The following is a 19,456-nucleotide window of genomic DNA, read 5'->3' on the forward strand; positions in this document are numbered from 1 at the left end:
GTGCTATGGTCAATATACATACATGACACAGAAAGGGCTGCACAGTGCTTGCCTTATAAGCATGAAGACCTGAGTTTGATCCCCAGAACCCATGTAAAGGAAGGCAAGCAAATGCTTTCAGTACCACTACTAGGGAGTCACGGAAGGCTGACTGCTTGAGGCTCGATGACTGGTCATCTTACTCCGCACAGATTAAATTCACTAATTAACTAGTTAGTTAACTAATTAGTATTTCATAGTTCAGGTCAGTGAGAGACCACTTTTAAAAAAATACAGGAGACAGAGAGAGAGAGGGAGAGAGGGAGAGAGAGGAGAGAGGGAGAGAGGAGAGAGGGCAAAAGAGGAAAAGAGGGAGAGAGGGAGAGAGAGAGGAGAGAGGGAGAGAGGAGAGACAGAGAGAAGAGAGAGAGGAGAGAGAGAGAAGGAGAGAGAGAGGAGAGACAGAGAGAGGGACAGAGGAGAGAGGGAGAGAGGAGAGAGGGAGAGAGAGGGAAAGAGGGAGAGAAGGAGAGAGAGGTGTGGACTACAGCTGAGGAATAGCACCTGAGGTTGTTCTCTGGTCTCCAAATGTATGATCAGACACAATTACATGCATACACACATACATGTGAACATGAACCACCAAAAAGAAATATTACATATGGATTTTTCTTTTTTTTCTTCAAGACAGGGTTTCTCTGTGTAGCCCTGGCTGTCCTGGAGCCCACTCTGTAGATCAGACTGGCCTGGAACTCAGAAATCCTCCTGCCTCTGCCTTCCAAGTGCTGGGATTAAAGGTGTGCACCACCACTGCCTGGCTCATACGGAAATTATTTTTAAAAAAATTAAATTTATTGAATTTATTTTAAAAATTGACCTTCTTGCAGAAAAGCTTTAACGGGCATTCGATTGCCTGTGTAAACAGGATCATACAGCAAATGAAGCTAGCATGATCCTTCCCACATTCCACATGCAGTGTAGACACCATCCCAGACTGGGAATCCTACAGAGAAACAGTAGGAAAGTAACTGACACTTGGCACAAATGAATAAGAAGATGTCAATGTTGTGACGTAAATGATTTCTAGTTTGAGGAACTGATTCTATTTTTAGCCTCACCCGGTATAGAATATACAGAAAACTCCACCCAAATATGTTGCCACAGAGTTAATTTGCAAATTGGTTTTCTATGACTGAGAAACATGGTTTGTGGAGGTTCCGTTTGTGTCTTACTTCCTGTTAGTTTGTGTTTATACAGTGTTGATGTGCTGATAGCACTAAATTCTAGGAACAGAAACACAACTTAGAACAGAGCTTCCCAAAGCAGGATGGGACTGGGGACTTTTTTAGCAGTTCAGCACAAAGCCACTAGTCCATAACCTTGGCACTATCCTGTGGCTTAATACTGGCATGACCAGGAAATCCTCAACATGTGTTCTTAATTCTTCAAAAAGGCTCCGATGAAAAGTATAATGGTAAACTGTGTGACACGGCACGCCTGGAGAAGGTGGCCCGGACCACCCCAGTACAATGCTCACAGCTATCCAGGACAGCTGAGCTCTGCACTGTACACAACAGTATACCTAGCAGTGTCAAAATCCTGGAGCCCTACTGGAAGCCTACAGGCAGGATAGGATGCAACCACAGCCCCCAAACAAAGAGACAAGCAAACAAAAACCTACCACAAGCCTCCAACCTAGAACAGGAAAGTGGCTGTCCTCTTTCCATTCAGAAGGTCCTTTTCCTGTCTGCTGACTGACATTTTTCAGCATATAAGCAACCTGCCTCCGCACCCAGGCCCCTTCGCTTTACCAATAATGTCAAGCAGCTGACTACCTCACATTTAACAGTGAACCCCACCACAAACAGTGCCACAATGAACTAGAACTTTGTGAAAGGAGTAGAATCAGCTATCAGTGAAGGGTAGTCCAGAGTTCAAAGCTAAGGTTATGTAAAGCTAAGCTTATTTTGCTGACAAAGAAAGCCATACATTAAAATCAAAACAAAGCAAAACAAAGCATCCACACAGGACACTGCAGCTTTTCATCTAAAGCCAAAACTCCCTGGCTATGCTCATTTATCAGACTTCCTCCTTGTGTAAAATTCCATTGGTTCCTGTGTTAGAGCCCCCTCGGACAACACTTCTGGAAGATGGGCTTCTTCTTCTTCTTCTTTTGTTTTCTTTCTTTTTTAAACATGGAAACAAACCATAATTTTAAATATGCTTTTTATGCTCGAGTGTCAAGCAGTAGAGTCCACTGTTAAATATACTAAATTTTCTACCAAGTTTTCTTGGGAATCCAAAAAAATTTCTAAACATAAAAAGAACAAAAACAAAACCCCTCTGGCCTACTATTCCTAGTCCACTACGGAGAAACCATGGTCTCCCCAAACTACAGGGCTGGAACCTTGAAAGGCAAATGAGACAGGGCCATGGCAGTCTCTGGAATTTCCTGCACACGCCTATATTTATGTGGCGCAACTCTGAAATGAAAATTTTAATGGCTTTGGGACATTTTACGAAATTAACTTTAATAGTTGTGGTTTGAATTAAAACGGCCCCACAGGTCCATGGAGGTGGCACTGCTAGGAGGTGTGCTGTGTACCCGTACCCCTTTTTTGGAAGTCCATAACTAGGGAGTGGGCTTTGAGGTCTCAGAAGCTCAAGCCATTCGATTCCTGCTGCCTGCTGATCCAGATGTAGAACTCAAGTTCCTCCAGCACCATGTCTTCTTGCATACTGCCATGCTTTCCGTCATGATGATAATGGACTGAACCTCTGAAACTATACACCAGCCCTAACCTTGGTCATGGTATGTGTCTCTTCACAGCAACTAAGACAATAGTATTTAAACAACTGGGGGCTGGGAAGATGGCTCAGCTGTTAAGAAAATAGGCTGTTCTTCCAAAGGTCCTGAGTTCGATTCCCAGCATCCACATGGTGGCTCGAAATCTTTTAACTGCAATTATATTGGACCTGATAATCTCTTCTGGTGTGCAGACAAAATGCCCATATATAAAATAAGTAAACAAACAAATCAATCTTTAAAACAGACTTAAACAACTAAAATATTAAATACAGTGTCTCGGTATTCTTATGAATAGCCCACATATCTTAATAGCAGGCGTTTGCTTTCCTGCCTGCTTTCCCTGTTCCCAGCCTATGGGCCACTTTAACCCTGTTTATAGAAGTTGGCTCATAATGTAAAGGACTACAGAACAGATCAGTGTTCTTATGGTAAAACACCTGTGTTGCACATCATATCTCCATCTGGGCAGTTCGTCTCTAGGTATTTGAAATATCAAGTTATTTCTGATTCTAACCTCTAAGTTACACAGTATTTGCCTTTTTGTTCCTTTTCTTCTACATCATCTGCTTTTTACTCTATTCAGTAGGCTCTTGGTGCCCATGACATACGATTATTATAAGGTTATCAATAATTACTAAATGCTAGACTCTTCAGATTGTTGCGTGAATTTATGGTGCTAGTTTAAAACTCCAGTTAAAGCAATAAGAATTGCTTTTGGACCAATGCAGTCTTTGCTTTCCTCATTTTTCAACGTTTATAAACTTTTATAACTCAATTAATAACTCTTAAAAGTTGGCCAACATATACCAGAAGAAATTAACTGCTCACAACAGTCACTACTTCAGAGACCTGCTGCTGCCATGTGGTACAAGCAGGCAGAAGACACCCAGAGCCCACCAATGCATGGCCAGCCCATGGCAGAGCCACTATGATGTGCAAATATGGGGTAGAGGAATGGGAGAGCAAGAGAAGCAGAATGGTTTGTGCACTATAAAGAGAGGAGAAATGGAAATATGAGGATAGAAAGGAACAGTCAAATATAAGTAGCCTGCCCTGCCGCCTGAGACCATGGTGAAGCCCTGGCCCATATCTGAGAGATATATGTGGGTTTGTGGCTATGCAGCATCAGGGGTCTATGTCAATGTCTGTGGCTCATATTACCACCAAAGGTCATGGGGACATCCCTGGTGTGGCCTGCTGCCTGGGACCATGTTGATGACCAAGGGCTCTGTAGAGCTGGCCCCACCCGTTACTGGCGTGGCACTCTGGAAAGCTTGCCCAAGTCCTGCAGGCTACTGCACTGGGTAGCACAGAATAGCTGGCCCTGGTGGTGGGGAGTGCCAGTGAGCTGCCGCAAGTGCAGGAGAGTTACGCTGGCTTTGTGTGGTGACATGGGTGAGGGAGAATGGGAAAGCTGACCGGTGCCAGCTGTTGAAAAGTCATTGTGAAGAAATACAAAGCAAGAAAGGTGGAGAGTGAGGATTGAGAAACCTATGATTTTAAAGAGGGGACTGGGAGACAGTTTCATTTGCAAAGATGACCACAGATGATGATCTAAGGCTTGTACCACTGGACACCACAGAAATGCTTCTGGTCACTGGAGAGGAAGATACTGTTGTAAGTCCAAATGCCCAGAGAAGCCACATGATGGCAAGGTAGATAGATACATAGGAATGTATCAGAAGGAAAGTTATATGAAGGGGGCTAAAAAGACTTAGGAGTTAACAGCACAAATGCTCTTTCAGAGGATGAGTTTGGTTTAAGGCATCCATCTCATATAGTTCCAGTTCCAGGAGCCTGTAACTCCAGTTCCAGGGTATCTATCAAGACATCTGACCTCTGTGGGCACTTGCCTTTACCCAGACACAAGCACATGTATGCCTAAGTAAAAGTAATTTCCCAGCCCAACTTCCTTATCCCTAGCCACCTATGGCAGATGACTTGGTCCTGCCCTCACTGGTTGTAGCACTCAGGGCATTGGGCTCTCTACCTCACCTGGTCAGTGCAATAGAGCTGGCCCTAGTGTAGGGAGCATTGGGAAGCCAGACCCAAGGGTATGAGCTTTGGAGTGCTGGTTTTTCCCTTGCTGGCCTGCAGTATTTGGGTGAGCTAGCCAGAGCAGTGCTGGAGAGTTCTCACTGGTAAGGTGTGGGTATGGGAGAGTGGGCAGGTGGACTAGCTCAGTTATCATCCAGGCCCAGATCCATCCAGGGCTTTGAGTTCATCCATCCCAATATGGAGCACATGAAGGGACCGGTCCTGCAGATCCATATCTGCTGGATCTCCCTGATGCAGGGAAACAACAGGATATCTGAGAGGAGTCCTGGTGAGGATTCAGTATAGATCATGTAGCAGGAGCCAGAGGCCTCAAACCAGACCAATGACTCACTATAATGAACATTGTTAAGTAAAGCTGTGTGGGTATACTGTGGGTCACACTACAGCTTCCATGATGAGTGTGTGTGTGTGTGTGGGGGGGGGGGGTATGTGTTGTTGTTGTTGTTTTGTCCTGTATATTTTTTGCTTTATTATTTTCTTTTGAGTGGTAGGCTGTAAGGGTAGAAGACAGATACAAAAGGATGGGGAGATGAATGGGAATATGATGTTCACAAGGAATCAACAATAAATTAAAAAATAATAATTACTATTTAATATCAGCTATAAATGCCTTTTCTTACTTAAAAAAAAAAATAAGGTACTGACGAGATGGCTCAGTGGTTAGGAATACTGGCTATTCTTCCAGGGGACACAAGTTTGAGTCTCAACATCCTCACGGTGGCTTATACAGTTTGTAACTCTTTTTTCCACTGGGTCAGATTGGGTCAGATGCCTTCTTCTAGGTTCTGAAGGCACCAGGCAAGCATGTCACACAGATACACATGCAGACAAGATACCTATATACATAAAATGTTTTTTAAAAGGAAGATATATTTCTTAGCCCAGATATGAGAGTGGTACATAGAAATAACATTTAAACAAACACCCATACACAAAAAATATTTTTTAAGGCAAGATATAGTTAATAATCCCGACATGGTAGTACATGCCTTCAATCACAGTACGTGATTGAAGGTAGAGTCAGACAGCTGCTCCATGTAAGTTCAAGGCCAATCTAGTCTACATACCTAATTCTAAGAACCCTATATCAAAACATATAAGTAAGAAAAACATAAGACTATATCTTCAAATAAATGCAACTATTTCAACAAAACACAATAATGCAAAAACCATGTGGCACAGGCAATCGTAAAAAGTATACACTGTGTGCACAGAAGAGAGCGATGTTCTGGAGAGTTCTACAACTACACCAAACCAATAAATTTTAAAAATACCATTTAACTAAATATGTCATCAGAGTTTATGAAAACAATGTAACATTTTACTATTTATGAAGTATAAATTTACATAATATACTCAATGAATACAAGGAAACAAATCAATACTGTATAAAGGACACATACATGTTTCATGAAGCTCCTAACATGTAGGAGAACTTATAATGGCCCCTAAAGAGAACTCAAGAATGTTTCCAGAGCAGAACCTGTGCTACAACACAAGTTGAGTACTTGCCCAGGCCCTCATCTAGCACCCATCTCTGGGCTACTCTTTAAATCCAACTAGTAATGAAAGCAACCTGTCTTAAGTAATGTTTAAAATGGCTGCAGATTATTAACTCTTTATCTTCACTGAATTCTAAAAGAATGCACAGGTCACAATCAAAGCTAAGCGATTTTATGCAAACAAAATCTCCTCACCAAAATCTGTTTAATAATGAAATAAGAGGGGTTTTAAAGTTATTTCTCAAATTTGACAATCACAACGAAGGTAGTTAATTTGTCTAAGGCAAGGACGGTCAAATTAAGCCTATGATTCCCATTACTAACAACACAAGCATTATGAATGGTGTAGACAGGACTACAACCAAAAGGTGACAATGAACTACAGGACAGGAGAAGGAAGGGGAACTGCTTAGAAGAAACCAGAATTCTTGTGACCTCCACTCTGTACCGCAGAATGGGTCCCCGGATCTGCCACATGGCTTGAGAATGAAAAGGGATGTGCTGTTCTCTATCCTGCCACCTCACTCCATGTCATACCAGAGCAGGAGGGCACGGGTAACTCACACCATAGAATATTCTGGATGCTTTGGAAAGTGGGCCTCAAAGCTGTTAACTCACAGCTGCATCACTACCTAAATAACTCAGACTACCTCTTTCTTAACGGCTATATACAAAGTAATATTGTCATTTCTACTACGTGATAGTGTTTGTTTTAAAAATGATATTTTAAGACTCTGTCTAATAAAATAGAAAACAACTGACAAACAATCACCACGATTCTTTAATTTTGGGATTTCTTATTTCTATAAACAGAAAGATGTTGAGGATGTTTCACTTCCTGTTTTGATTAGCACCGAAATCCTACCATGTGCCATGAACATGCCACTGAAGAGCAGCAGGAACTCTCCTCTCCCTACCTCAGCCTACAGGAGGTTTGTCCCAAGCAAGAGCAGGAATCCCTAATATAATGACTTTTTGTTGCATTTAAATGCTGCCTCCTTTCTGTGGATAGGCCATTCTTTTCACATGTCAGCTGTCCCCTATTTCAAAGGAGGTGGCTAACTCAGGCTGCAAGTACCGTGGAGATCAAAGTCTCAGTTTCATTACATCATCATTTGTCACAGGCCACACTTTCTGGGGGAGACACACAGCTTTACCTTTTTCCCACCAGTCACAAACTGCTTACAACTGGATCTCACGAACTGTGGGTGCACAGCAACGATCTACAAAAGAAAAAGTACCCAAGCCAGGTTTAAAAGTCACAGATGAAAGTATGTGACAGTCTCTTGTCCATTATGGGCAGCATGATCTAAAAAACCAGATCTTGGCAGGACAGTGAGTTCCGGAAAGACTCTGCGACTGATGAAGATGCTCCTGTGTGATAAAGTATCTTCTCTGAAGCAAAATCAAAGCTGCACAAGGATGAAGGGCTTTTCACTTCTGGCTAAATGGGGCTCACTGAGCAGACTCCCCTCCTAAAGTCATGCAGGGACCAGGGAAGCGTGCCATGTCTCAACCATTTGTAACTAAGTACACAAGAGAACCCAGCCATACGCAGGTCTCTTCAGGGCTACTCCACACTGTTCCTGCTGGTGGCTCTATGTTACCTAACACCATGAACACAAGGTGGGTGAGGAGGGAAAAGCAGTGAAGTCCAGAGCTCCAACCAGCCTAGCTCCCTTGAGACCCAGCTCTTTCTTTGTACAGGAGCGTCTCCCTTCTTTACCTTTTCATCCCCAACTACCATGAAATCAGAAACTTCCCAAACATTCACTTGAATATATTCTACATTTCTATAATTAACTAATATATTTCCTTCCTCCAGCTGGACAGGTTAATAATTTCTCTACACTGCCATTGTCAGGACAATTTAATAGACATTCTATCATTTTTGTGATACATTGTTAGCACAATGTTCTCTTCAGCTCTGCCCTAACCCATCCTAATTACCAACACAGAAACACTCATTACATCCTCCAAAGTCTTACAATCTCTAAGAGCATTGCAAACTCTCTCACAACATATAATGAGCATCCCTCTTTAAAAATACCTTACCTCCACCCCACATAGATTCAGAAAGATAAGTCAGGAGCATTGGTGCACTGGCTGCTTCTCTGAGCCTGCATCAGCTGGACTGAGCCTCCCTTCCAGTGCCTGTCTCACTCATGGGAAGGACTCAGACCCTCCCTCCCAAAGCTGCCAACCTCACTGCTCAGTGCTGCTCTGCCAAGTACTATTTCCTTTGGTCTTCACTCTCTACCCATTCTTCCATTAACCAAAACATAGTCTATGGACATTATGTCTGCACCCTGGCCTTCTTTGTATCAGCCGAGTGACATCGTTTTTTTGAGCAAATGTCTTGAGAGAAGAATCTTTCCTGGTGCTACTGACTCCATCTTCTGGGACTCAGGGGGCTGCTGCCCTCACTAAGGCTATCAGGAAGCTCACAGATGCAGGGTTGAAACACTGGACACTGCTCTGCCTGCAGGCTGCCTTTAACAGCACTGCCATCTCTCTCTGGAAACACTCTCTTCTTGATGCTCCAATTGCCAACCTGCATTTTTCCCAGGCTTCCTAAGAGCTACCTCTCAGGCTAGTGGCTATTTTCATTTTCACTGCAGTCCTTTGAGAGCTACAGAATATCAACATCAATCTTTGTTTTTCACCCTGTAGCTGTGAAGTGGCCAATATCCTTAAAAATGGTTTCTTCTCAACTCACCTCCAATTACCAACTGTGTTTTAAGGGACAATCTCTACCAAGTAGGCCAACACTTAATCCTAAACTTTCTGTAAAACCATCAGATGCAGCCCAGCTCTCAAAATTTCTCACCAACTTCCCAATGCCTTCACTCAAATTATTACCTAGTACAATTGGGGAGATTTCCTACAGCAGAACACGGGATTTACTCTCTGCACCTTCATCTTTAATGTCATTCAGCCCACTGTCACTAAGGCTACAACGTCTACCTCTTGAAAACTGTCTCAATCCATTTCCCCATCTTGAACACTCAAGCTTGCTCCCTTTACTAAGCTCCTTAGTGCTTTGTTCAGTACACTACATCAGCCTTCTAAATTGTCTCTCTCCCAGAGACTCTCCTGCTTAAATCCCCTTCCCCTCTGGCAAAGTCAGCTTTCTAAAACACGTGTCAGATCTTATCTATCCTTTACGACTGTTCAATCAATATTTGAATAAACACGGGAAGAAAACCACCTCCTTTGAGAGTACAGCAGATACTCTAGCGCAATAGATACCTCCAGCTCATCTCTGTGTCCTACCCACAGACCTGCCATCTCTACTGCATAGTCACTGACCCAGCAGATGGAAGCTAAGTTCCTTAGTCTGAAAATGCAGCCTATGCTAGTTGGCCTTTCATTGCCTCTTTTGTCTCCATGCACATCTAAGCAAGACATCCGGTCACTTACTGGACACAGCTGGAACTTTCTGGCCTCTCCATTTCTCCCATGCTCTCCCACATGGAAGGCCAGTTCGTATCTATCCCTGCCTCTGTATCAAAGCTCAGTCAGATATTACTCAGTCTATAAAGCCACCACTCCAAAACAAAACACACCACCAACAAAAATCAGCTAATCATGATTTCTTTTACCTCAGAATTTATTGTTTATTATGACTGGTTTGACTCGGTCATCTTAGTCAGAACAGGAAGTGTGTGTGTGTGTGTGTGTGTCTGTCTGTGGGTGGGGGCCTCAGTCTCGACATCAAGTGGCAGCAGCACACCATGGACTAAACAGACACCTGAGCAGTGTCATCCTCATCTAGGGGAGAAAACTCTTTCATGAGGGCAAGCTTGCTAAATACTTACTTTAATGGGACAGTCAAAAGTCTCGTGAAATTCTTCTCCAGAATACAGTCCAAAGACCTGCAGCTAAGAAGTAAACAGAATATCAGTTCATCATGACCATGACAGAGAGGGCTGAGTCAGCAAAGAAAAGGAATGAAAGCAAACGAACTGTGAGACATTCCAACGAGTCTTAAGTTCCCGGGAGCCCTGTGAAGTACCCAGTGCAAACTATCCCATCAGAGTAGAGCTCTGTATCAATGAAGCCTTTATAAGCATCTTAAAGAATTAGGCACATAGGAAGGGGATATGGAGAAGATGGAAGGAGGAACATGGAAAATAGTGTAATTATATTTTAATATTTAAAATGAAAATAAAAAAGGCTTTGTTCCCTCTACTTATTGCAGATTTATTAAACAGATACCAACTTTCAGAAATGAAATAGATATGGGCAAGTCGCTAACATTCTTTTATTAACTTCTCACAGGCTAATAGAACTGTTTCCCCCCCTTATGCAGAAAGGAACTACCTTGAGTCAGACATATAAGCTTTACAGACACACACACATACAAACATGTATGCACACATACAAACTTCATATATACACATGCATTCACATACATGAATGTACACACACATACACATCAATGTGGCCAGAGAATAACCTAAATGAGACCCATTCCAGTCTTAAGCAAAATCTATTCTGTAGTAAATGAAAGATTACAGTTGCCCCACATCAGTATTTACTTTCAAGTTATCTAAAGCCATTTTATTCGGTTATATCTCCCCAGCTTTTCAATCATTCACAGCAGAAACACAACAAAAACATAAATAGGTCTAATGTGTAGAACATTCTTAGCTTGACACAATTTGTGACATCAACCTGACTCTTCAACTCTCACCCAGATAAAGGAGAATTTAAGCAGCTGTCAGTGTGATTCTCTTACTCAGAGGCAGGACCAGGACTGAGTCCGGCCTAGGAAAAAGCCAAGAAAGATCGAGAAAGCAAGAAAAGGGGGGTTGGGGGGAAGGAGAAGAGAGGGGGGGTGGGGGGAGAGAGAGAAAGAGAGGCTGGAAGGAGAGAGCAGGAGCAAAGGAGGAAGGAAAGAAGGAAAACAAAAAGAAACCAAGTCCTAGGAGCTCTCGCAGCGAACGATATCCTGAACCCTACCCAAGGAGCTCCTCTACTGTACTTCTCAAAGAATGATACCCTGAATCCTACCACCACCTATCACAAGCCACCCTGCCATTTAAGTCTCACACAAATGGAAACACATGCCAGGCCACCCCTGCCCTTCTCAGCAGTGCCCCTGTGAGCTTTCTGTATGCTGCAGTGGTTGGCTCTCTCTCTCGCTGCTGTGAAGTTGACAATGTGTGACTGTGTCACAATTCATGTTCTCCTTCCACTGACAGCCAGTTGCTTTGGCACCAGATCAGAACTTTGTTTGCAGTGCTTCTGCAGACATCCTTTCCTAATCTCCTCATTAACTTACACACATGTGTGAGGCCCATATAACAAGGGGTGGGAATATTAACTCACAGGCTAGATTATGTTCATATTAATGGACAAAAATATTTAATAGATTTGTTTCATTTATTTAAGATTTTAAAAAGATGTTTATGAGTGTTTTGGCTGAATGCATGTACATGCATCACATGGTTGTTGCCTGATGCATCAGATCTGCTGGGAGCTGGAGCGACAGATGGCTGGAGGCAGAACTCTGGGTCCAGGTGGTAACCCAATCCTCTGCGAGAGCATCAACTCTTAACTACTAAGCTGACTCTCCCGCCCCAACACATTGGTTCTACGTAATTCCCAGACTTACCAGGAGAGCATGGCAAGTGTAGGAGTTATCACAGAAGCAGAACTAAAGGTGGTGATAGGACCCTTATTGACGACTCCAGCACTTGGGATGGGTTTACTTTCTTTCTGGTCTCTAGAACTTCTTTACTTATGTAGAGATTCACCCTGAGGCCATGTGCATATGCTCTTGGTCTGAATGTTTGTCTCCCTCAGATTTTCCTGTTGAAATCCAATGTCCAAAGTAATGGTATTATGGGGGGTGGCCTCCTGCAGGATGTTCCCTCAAGAATGGTACACCAGTACCATTATAAAGGGAATAAAAAAAGCTAAGTAGGCAATTTGTCTTCCTGCCTTCAGACACTAAGGAGACAAATGCATCCTTCAAACCAGGGAGGACTGGCAGTGTCCTCTGGGAGCAGGGAGGACTGGCAGTGTCCTCTGGGAGCAGGGAGGACATTCCTCCCCAAACACTGAACCCAGAACCCAGGATCCTCATGTTCACAGTTGTCAGAAATAATGTTTCATTGTTAAAAAACTGCCCAGTCTAATAGCATTTTATTACATCAACACAGTCTAATGAGACTTCTGTGTATTATTTTAAATAACAAACTCATTTTTTGTACTCAAAAAAAGACTATGTGAACTCGATGTTTTTCTTGCTTTAATGTTCATAAGTTGTGAATGAATGATTTGTTCACCCAAGCTTCAAGCAGAGAATTCTCTCAATAGACAAATCCACCCATTAGAAAATAAAACCTTTCAGCCAGGTATGGTGAACACACCTATGCTTATAGTCCAACAAGCAGGAAGATGAAATAGGAGAATTATTATTTTGAGGCCAGTCTATGGCTACATCCACAGACCTTGACTCAAATAAGCAAATCTTTGCTGTTCTTTCTGCTAACTGTCTGAGAACTATTCGAGCATGACATAATGTGGATCCCAGGCATGGCAAGCACACACCACAGCTGCTGTGGCTCTCACTGCTGGGAGGGTATGAAATCTCTTCCTTCTTATAAATTCCTGAAACTGATGTTTCTGAGGCAGAATACTCAAGCACTGCACTCAGCAAACACTGCACTCAGTCAGGTCTTTACTGGACGACGGGAAGATCGATGGAGACAAGCAAGTTTCCACACAGTAAGGCAGGCCCTGTATCACTGACTGGTAATGGAGGAAATCAGCACGGGCCCTTAGTGATGTGCTCAGTGTTAATGCCTGCTCAACTAGCTCCCAACTCCATCTACTTTCTTCCCAGCACAACATCTTTACAACACAGTCTGGGGTCAGACACTACTACAACTCATTAACAATTCTAACCCCATAACAGGCATCACCTCTGATGATAATCAGTTAGATCCCTGAGGACTAACAGTCGGCTCACCTTAGACAAACTGCATCTCTTTCTGGTGGGTTGAAGTGATATCTGTAATGGTCACAACATATCTGTAATGGTCACAACAGATAATACCCAATGTGGGTTGAAAATCTTGCTCTACCCTGCTGCTAAGGATGCTAAAGTTCACACCAATGTGCTTGTTCAAAAGATGATTCTGCTGATAACCTAAAGACCTGCCTATGATCATTAAAATCAAGCGATGTGACCAGAATCCAAGTATACCAAAGCTCCTGTAGGAAAACATCATGCCAGACAATAGAAAATAAGGCAAGCATGTTTTCATATGAACGCCAAAAAGAGCAAAATAGTATAACAACATTGGAAAGCTGGTTGTCAAACTGTGGAGGACAAAGTCTGTGCCTGAATTAAGAGAGCTTTCATGGGAGGAGAAATAAAGGAAACAGGGTATTCATCAGAATAGAGATAAGTACCATTTAGAAGTTGGATGAGCCATGAACGATCTCCTGAAGACCAGCGCCGTATGCTTACGGAAGCCTACTTACTGACTGAAGCCCAGATGTGACAAACACAAAGCCAAACAAGCTCCTCCGAAACAGGCACTGGCCTTCAGGGCTGTCCCCGACAAGCCTCAGAAGTTAGGTGCCTTCTTATGTTAAAGAACACTGAAAGAGACACCACTGAGGGAGGAGCAAGCTGAGACCTCACACCTGTAACGCTAGTACTTGGAAGGCTGAGGCAGGAGAATCTCAAGTTCCAGGCCAGCCTGAGCTACAAATGAGACCCTTTCTTAAAAACAAGATGACACCATCACCACACCATGTGCATGATCATTAACAGTAAGCTTAGCTGAGCACACAGGAAGATGGGAAATCCTGTACCCTCATAAGTGACATCTCAACCGTGTGAGTGACAGTCCTACAGTCTTCTGGAAAACTATGGACAATGCTTCACTTCAGTGATGTCATGTCCTAAGCTGTGCACTCACAAGTTACACTACTGAATTAACGCAGCAGTTCCACTTCTCTTCTCCGTATTCTTTATTTATTTGGTTACTGGTCACTGAAGATTATACTAATCTATAAAGGGAATCCAGTCAATGATAGCCTAGAGTATTGACTTCTATAAAGATCAAGGTTGAGATAAAGATCATAAAATTAAAGGTCACCACAGAGAGTTTTCTTTGAAAATGATATTCGCCACAGAAGTTCTAACAACCTGCCACCAAAACTTCTAGTGTGTGTGTTGAGGTTGGGGGTAGGGGTGAGAGAGGGAGAGAGAGCCTGAGAGAGGGAGGCAGAGAAACAAAGAGTAAGACACACAGAGAAAAATGAGTATGAATATGAATGATGATGAACAAATAAGAATTTCCAACAAGTGGCCTACAGCCATTCTCTTGAAAAGTCTTGCAAGAGTTTACATGAACTAAACACCCAGAGAGTCACATGAGTTTTACAGAGATACACACATGCCTTACCTACACTTATGAATAAGATGGGAAGGCATGTGATTAACTTTAGCATGAAATTCTACCAATTTGCCAACTGTACCACCAGGCAGTAGCCTACCATATACCCAGAAACTATGACTAAGGTAGCCAAAGCACTGTACCACCCTCCCAGGTTCCAGACAAAAACAGGCCAGGAGGCAGGCCAAGGGCACTCTTGTGGGCTGGCACTTCATCTATCTTGGGGAGGAAAAGGAGAGATTATTGCTGTCCATCCTGTTTGCCAATGCAGAACATCTGGGACTAAAAGTGATAGGAAGAGAAGCGCTTCACCAAGTTCCTCAGTCAAACATCTAGTTCATCTGAGAGCCTTTCTTTGGATATAAGACAGTGACTCTATAATACCTCCATGCTGGCTAGATACAGTCACTTGACACAAACAGGAGTCACCTAGAAAGAGAAAACCTCAAGTGAGGAGCTGCCTCCATCAGTGGCCTGTGGGCATGTCAGTAGGGAATTCGAGGGACTGATTATTGATATGACATGGTCTATAGCACGTAGACAGTGTTAGCCCTGGGCAGGTGGGCCTGGGTTGTACAAGAAAACAAGCTGAGAAAGCCATGAGGAACAAGCTGGGAAGCAAGCAGTGGTCTCCACGGTCTCTCCTTCAGTTCTTACCTCAAGGTTCCTGATCTGAGTTCCCTCAATGATGGACTCGGACACAGCCAAACAAATGCTTTCCTGTTCAAGTTAGTTTTGGTCACAGTTTATCACAGAAACAGAAAGTAGCTACTACAACTTCAAAAATATCAAGTCAGGTCTTTCAAGGGTTTGCCAGGCCCTGACTCTATTTGCTAATATGTTTCTAGCTAGGATAAATTAAAACAAAAACAAACAAACAAAAACCCAGAAATATACTTGATCTCTTAAAATTTGTAGAACACCATTCCAAAGACTCAAAGGGAGGAAAAAAAAAAAAACCCAAAACAAAACAAAAACAAAATAAAAAAACAAAAAACAAAAACACATTTAAACATGTCTTAATAGCACAGGAGTCAAAGGAAACCCAAAGGCTATTTGGAAACTTCAACAAGAGGAAACACATCTCTGAAGCTACAGCTGTGATGTGGAGAGTGATGGTGACTACAATTAAAAGGACAGTTAACAACTACCACATGGGTGTTCTTTACCAGGGACTACCCCAAGTGGCTGAAGCTAATTCACTGAGTCCTCACAGTAGTCAGGACTAGGCATGATTATCCCAACTTACAGAGGAGACAAACTGAGGCTCAGACGGGAGAAAACAGGCTCACTTAACAACACACAAAAATACAGCAGTGTAATTCAAAACTGAGTCCCTAGATCATACTGCCTGATACCCACAGAAAAACTAAAACTGCGAAATGGCAAATGCATCCACATCTAAAAAGAAGAAAATAATGTTGGAAGAAAAGCCAATTAAACAAATAAAGAAGTTGCTTGCCCTCCTCAGAGAAACAGAAGCACAAGACCAATGTGATGGTAAAACAAGTATGCCGGGAGTGAGTCGATACGTCCAACCTTTCTTAGAAGTTATGCATTTTTAAAATAGTGAACATCCATTTATCCTGCTCCCTAAATGAAAGTTTGGGTAGAATAATGGAAGCGTGGAAGAGTTCACACTGCAATGGAGTAGAAAGGAGAGTCTGGAAATAAAGATAACTAATATACATCAGAGCCAGGATTCACACGTTTCCTGTGGGCTTCCCTTTGTGCACGCAATCCATCCAAGACAGAGAAGATACCAGAGAGACCAGGAAATACACTACCATTAAGGCAGCAAGTGGGGTGTGGCCCAGGCATCTGGAACACAGCTACACTCTGCCTCTAAGCCAACACTGCCTCCAGCCTCACATTATTGAATTTCTTGGAAGAAATAAAAACAAATAGAACTGAAGTAATAATCAAAATTATAACTGAAGCAAACTTTTCTGAGATGAAAACAATACTTTAATACATGGATAAAAAGGAGTAAGTATGTTCCAGATGAAATTAATGACAACAGATAAGAACTAGATGTAACACAGCAACCAAATTAAAAAGGTCATCTTTATTACTTTTGGTTTTGTTATTATTAGACTCAAAGTTACGAAGGACAAGAGTTAGTTTTAAAGGATTCTTAAAAAGCAAAAGTAGGATGACAGCAGATATGCTACAAAGTGTCAGAATAAAGAGGGCACTCTTTCTAAAATCTGGGAGAAAACCTATCAAGCAGAGTTTGTTTGTATACTTTGTATGAAGGCATCTTTCACAGATGAGAAAGTAAGCCATATCCTGAAAGTTGTCTACAAACTCATGGCACCAAAATGAAGCTACCAACAAGACCACTCTGTACACCAGGATCCTACCTCACAAGCTGAGCCCTGGGAAGTCTGAGAAAGAACCTCAACTGTCAGAATGATGACTGTAAAAACCAATGCAAGTACCAAAGATTAGCAGTGAAATAAATAAACTGTCTGAATATGAGTCTTATTAAGCCAATGAAAGCAAAGCCCATAATAGCCACTCAAAGACAACGTTGACCTTGAAGAGCCCCTTCTGTTCCTAAGATAACTAATCTCTGTGTCCAGCAGTTTACACAGCCTCTCAGTTTTCACAACCCTGGCTTCTGCTCAGGGCTGGCTTACATAAATACAGGTACTGGGAGATTTCTATACAGATCTATTAATGCTAATAAAAGGTAAGAGAAACCACTTTAAAATACATCATAGAATTACAGAAACAAGACAGATGTACACTTTTCTAAGCCAGGAAAACACAGTGTCTGCTAAAAGGCAATGGGAACTCTCAGACCGCCACACTGCACAGCAGATGGAGGAAGTTAAAGATTCCACTTTGACACATCACTAATAATTCTTGAACAGTCAAAGGACTGGAATCGCTAACTAATGTTTCCAATAATAATAAAAAAAAACCACCTGAATACTCTTACTTGCCCAGTTAGTTTATGGAAACTGTTATCTGCTATAAGGACAAAAATAATGATTGGCCTTTGAGTAAAGAAAACTAACATTAACTTTCTTTATAAAGTTAATATGCACAAAGATGTTCGAGCACCATAGATGATTCTTTTCAAATTCCACACAATTATCCCCACTCACACACACGCACACACATATGCACACACGTGTTCATCTCAAAATTTCACAAGGTAAAAGTAGTAACATCCTAATTGTGTTTCAAAAGGCTTTTGGGTGAGCTGAAGCTTTTGCGGTGCTCTTGTTAACAGATTAATGGGTGTCAGCATCTACCTAACTGTTGATAAATAGAAATGGGAATAATCTCTTTTGCACTGAGTATGTTGTTTTTAATTTGCTCACTTAATGGCCTGTTGGATTCAGAGAACTTAAACTGTATAAAATTGAATTAAGAAATCTCTATTCTCTAAGAAATGCATAAACTTATATGATGATTTTTAATGAATACTCTCCTTAAACTGTTATTTTAGAGAAGTGGCTTGAATCAGGATTCTATCACTGCATGCCAACATTAGAAAAGACTTCCATCGACTTAAAAACAAAGAAGATATTCTTGCAAGTAGAAAATCAATCATCACAGCATACCATCAGCAAAAGCACTGATAGTTGTTAGCTGTACACTGCACAAATGATGTATGTCTTCGGTTCAGGAAGTAGGTGCCAGGTTTTTAGAAAACTGTACATATATTGATTTTACATTTATTTAATGTGGCCATTGTACGACACTTTATTCTTCTGATAAACTATGATTGCTTATCAAAAGATTCTATAATTCAAGAGTAACATTCATAACTTGTGTGTTAAAATGAAAACCACCAGCCCACAGAAATCATGCCCACAAAATCCAATTTTGTGGATTTATGGGAGAAAAGCATTAAACTACTGTCTTGAAGGAACTGCAGACTAGTCACCAAAGTCAAAGTGGCACAGCAGTAATGATTAAGGGGAACACGTCACCCTGCCACAGCTGTTAATCAGCTTAATACTAGTTAGATTATTGACATTCTTGTAATTACTTTTCCTAAGGCACATTTGAGCAAAATATATTTTATTTTAATTATGAGCAATCAAAAGCAAGTCCAATACTGAGAAAGAATAATCATGGCTCTCTGCACACAGGTGTAAAGCAAGCAGAGAACACCCAATCACTTGTGAGGGCAAAGCCTAGCACTCGGGCCCAGCAACCTGCCACATGACCACTCCCCACATACCTTGCCATCCTCTGAACACACTCCCATGTGTTCTCCACTGTCATCCAAGCTAATTTGGTTTATCTTCACAGGACTCTATTAAAAACAAACAAAACATGGCATGTATCACTTTAGGAAAACATATTAATGATCAGGTGTCTTTGCTCTTTGTAAAATGGACATGACATGAATTATCAGCTTCATGAACTAAGACATACTTTTTCTGAAATGAAAATGTTAACATTTCAAAAACATAAACCAAAGAGAGCTATGTTTCTACATTCAGCATGAACTCAGAAAGCCACAATGTCCACAGGCTTTCCTTCACAGACTTGCAGCATAGGGAAAATGTTACTTCTCAGAAGCTTCTATTTCTTTTCATCTGGTTTACTTCCTTTATACCCTTATTTTCTTTCCCAGCCAACATCTATTAAAAGAACAACAATAATAAAAAAGTAGAACTGGAAGTCAGCATATAAATTCATTTTTGCTTGTT

The 19,456-nt window shown here is 41.8% G+C and overlaps 1 protein-coding gene across 2 annotated transcripts in view; it reads right to left on the reverse strand.

Annotated features, from left to right (window-relative positions):
- Positions 1–19,456, reverse strand: part of Vps41 (VPS41 subunit of HOPS complex) — a 161,542-nt gene that overhangs the window by 73,126 nt on the left and 68,960 nt on the right. For both annotated transcript variants that reach the window (XM_021180045.1, XM_029468461.1), the window contains exons 5-7: positions 18,982–19,056; positions 10,170–10,232; positions 7,506–7,571 (exon numbers count right to left, since the gene is read on the reverse strand). In XM_021180045.1, coding sequence (XP_021035704.1) covers positions 7,506–7,571; positions 10,170–10,232; positions 18,982–19,056 — 204 coding nt within the window. The remainder of the gene's footprint in view (positions 1–7,505; positions 7,572–10,169; positions 10,233–18,981; positions 19,057–19,456) is intronic.

The sequence above is a fragment of the Mus caroli genome, unplaced genomic scaffold (genome assembly GCF_978045245.1).
Source record: "Mus caroli unplaced genomic scaffold, Mus_caroli_1 scaffold_15, whole genome shotgun sequence".
Lineage (NCBI taxonomy): Eukaryota > Metazoa > Chordata > Mammalia > Rodentia > Muridae > Mus > Mus caroli.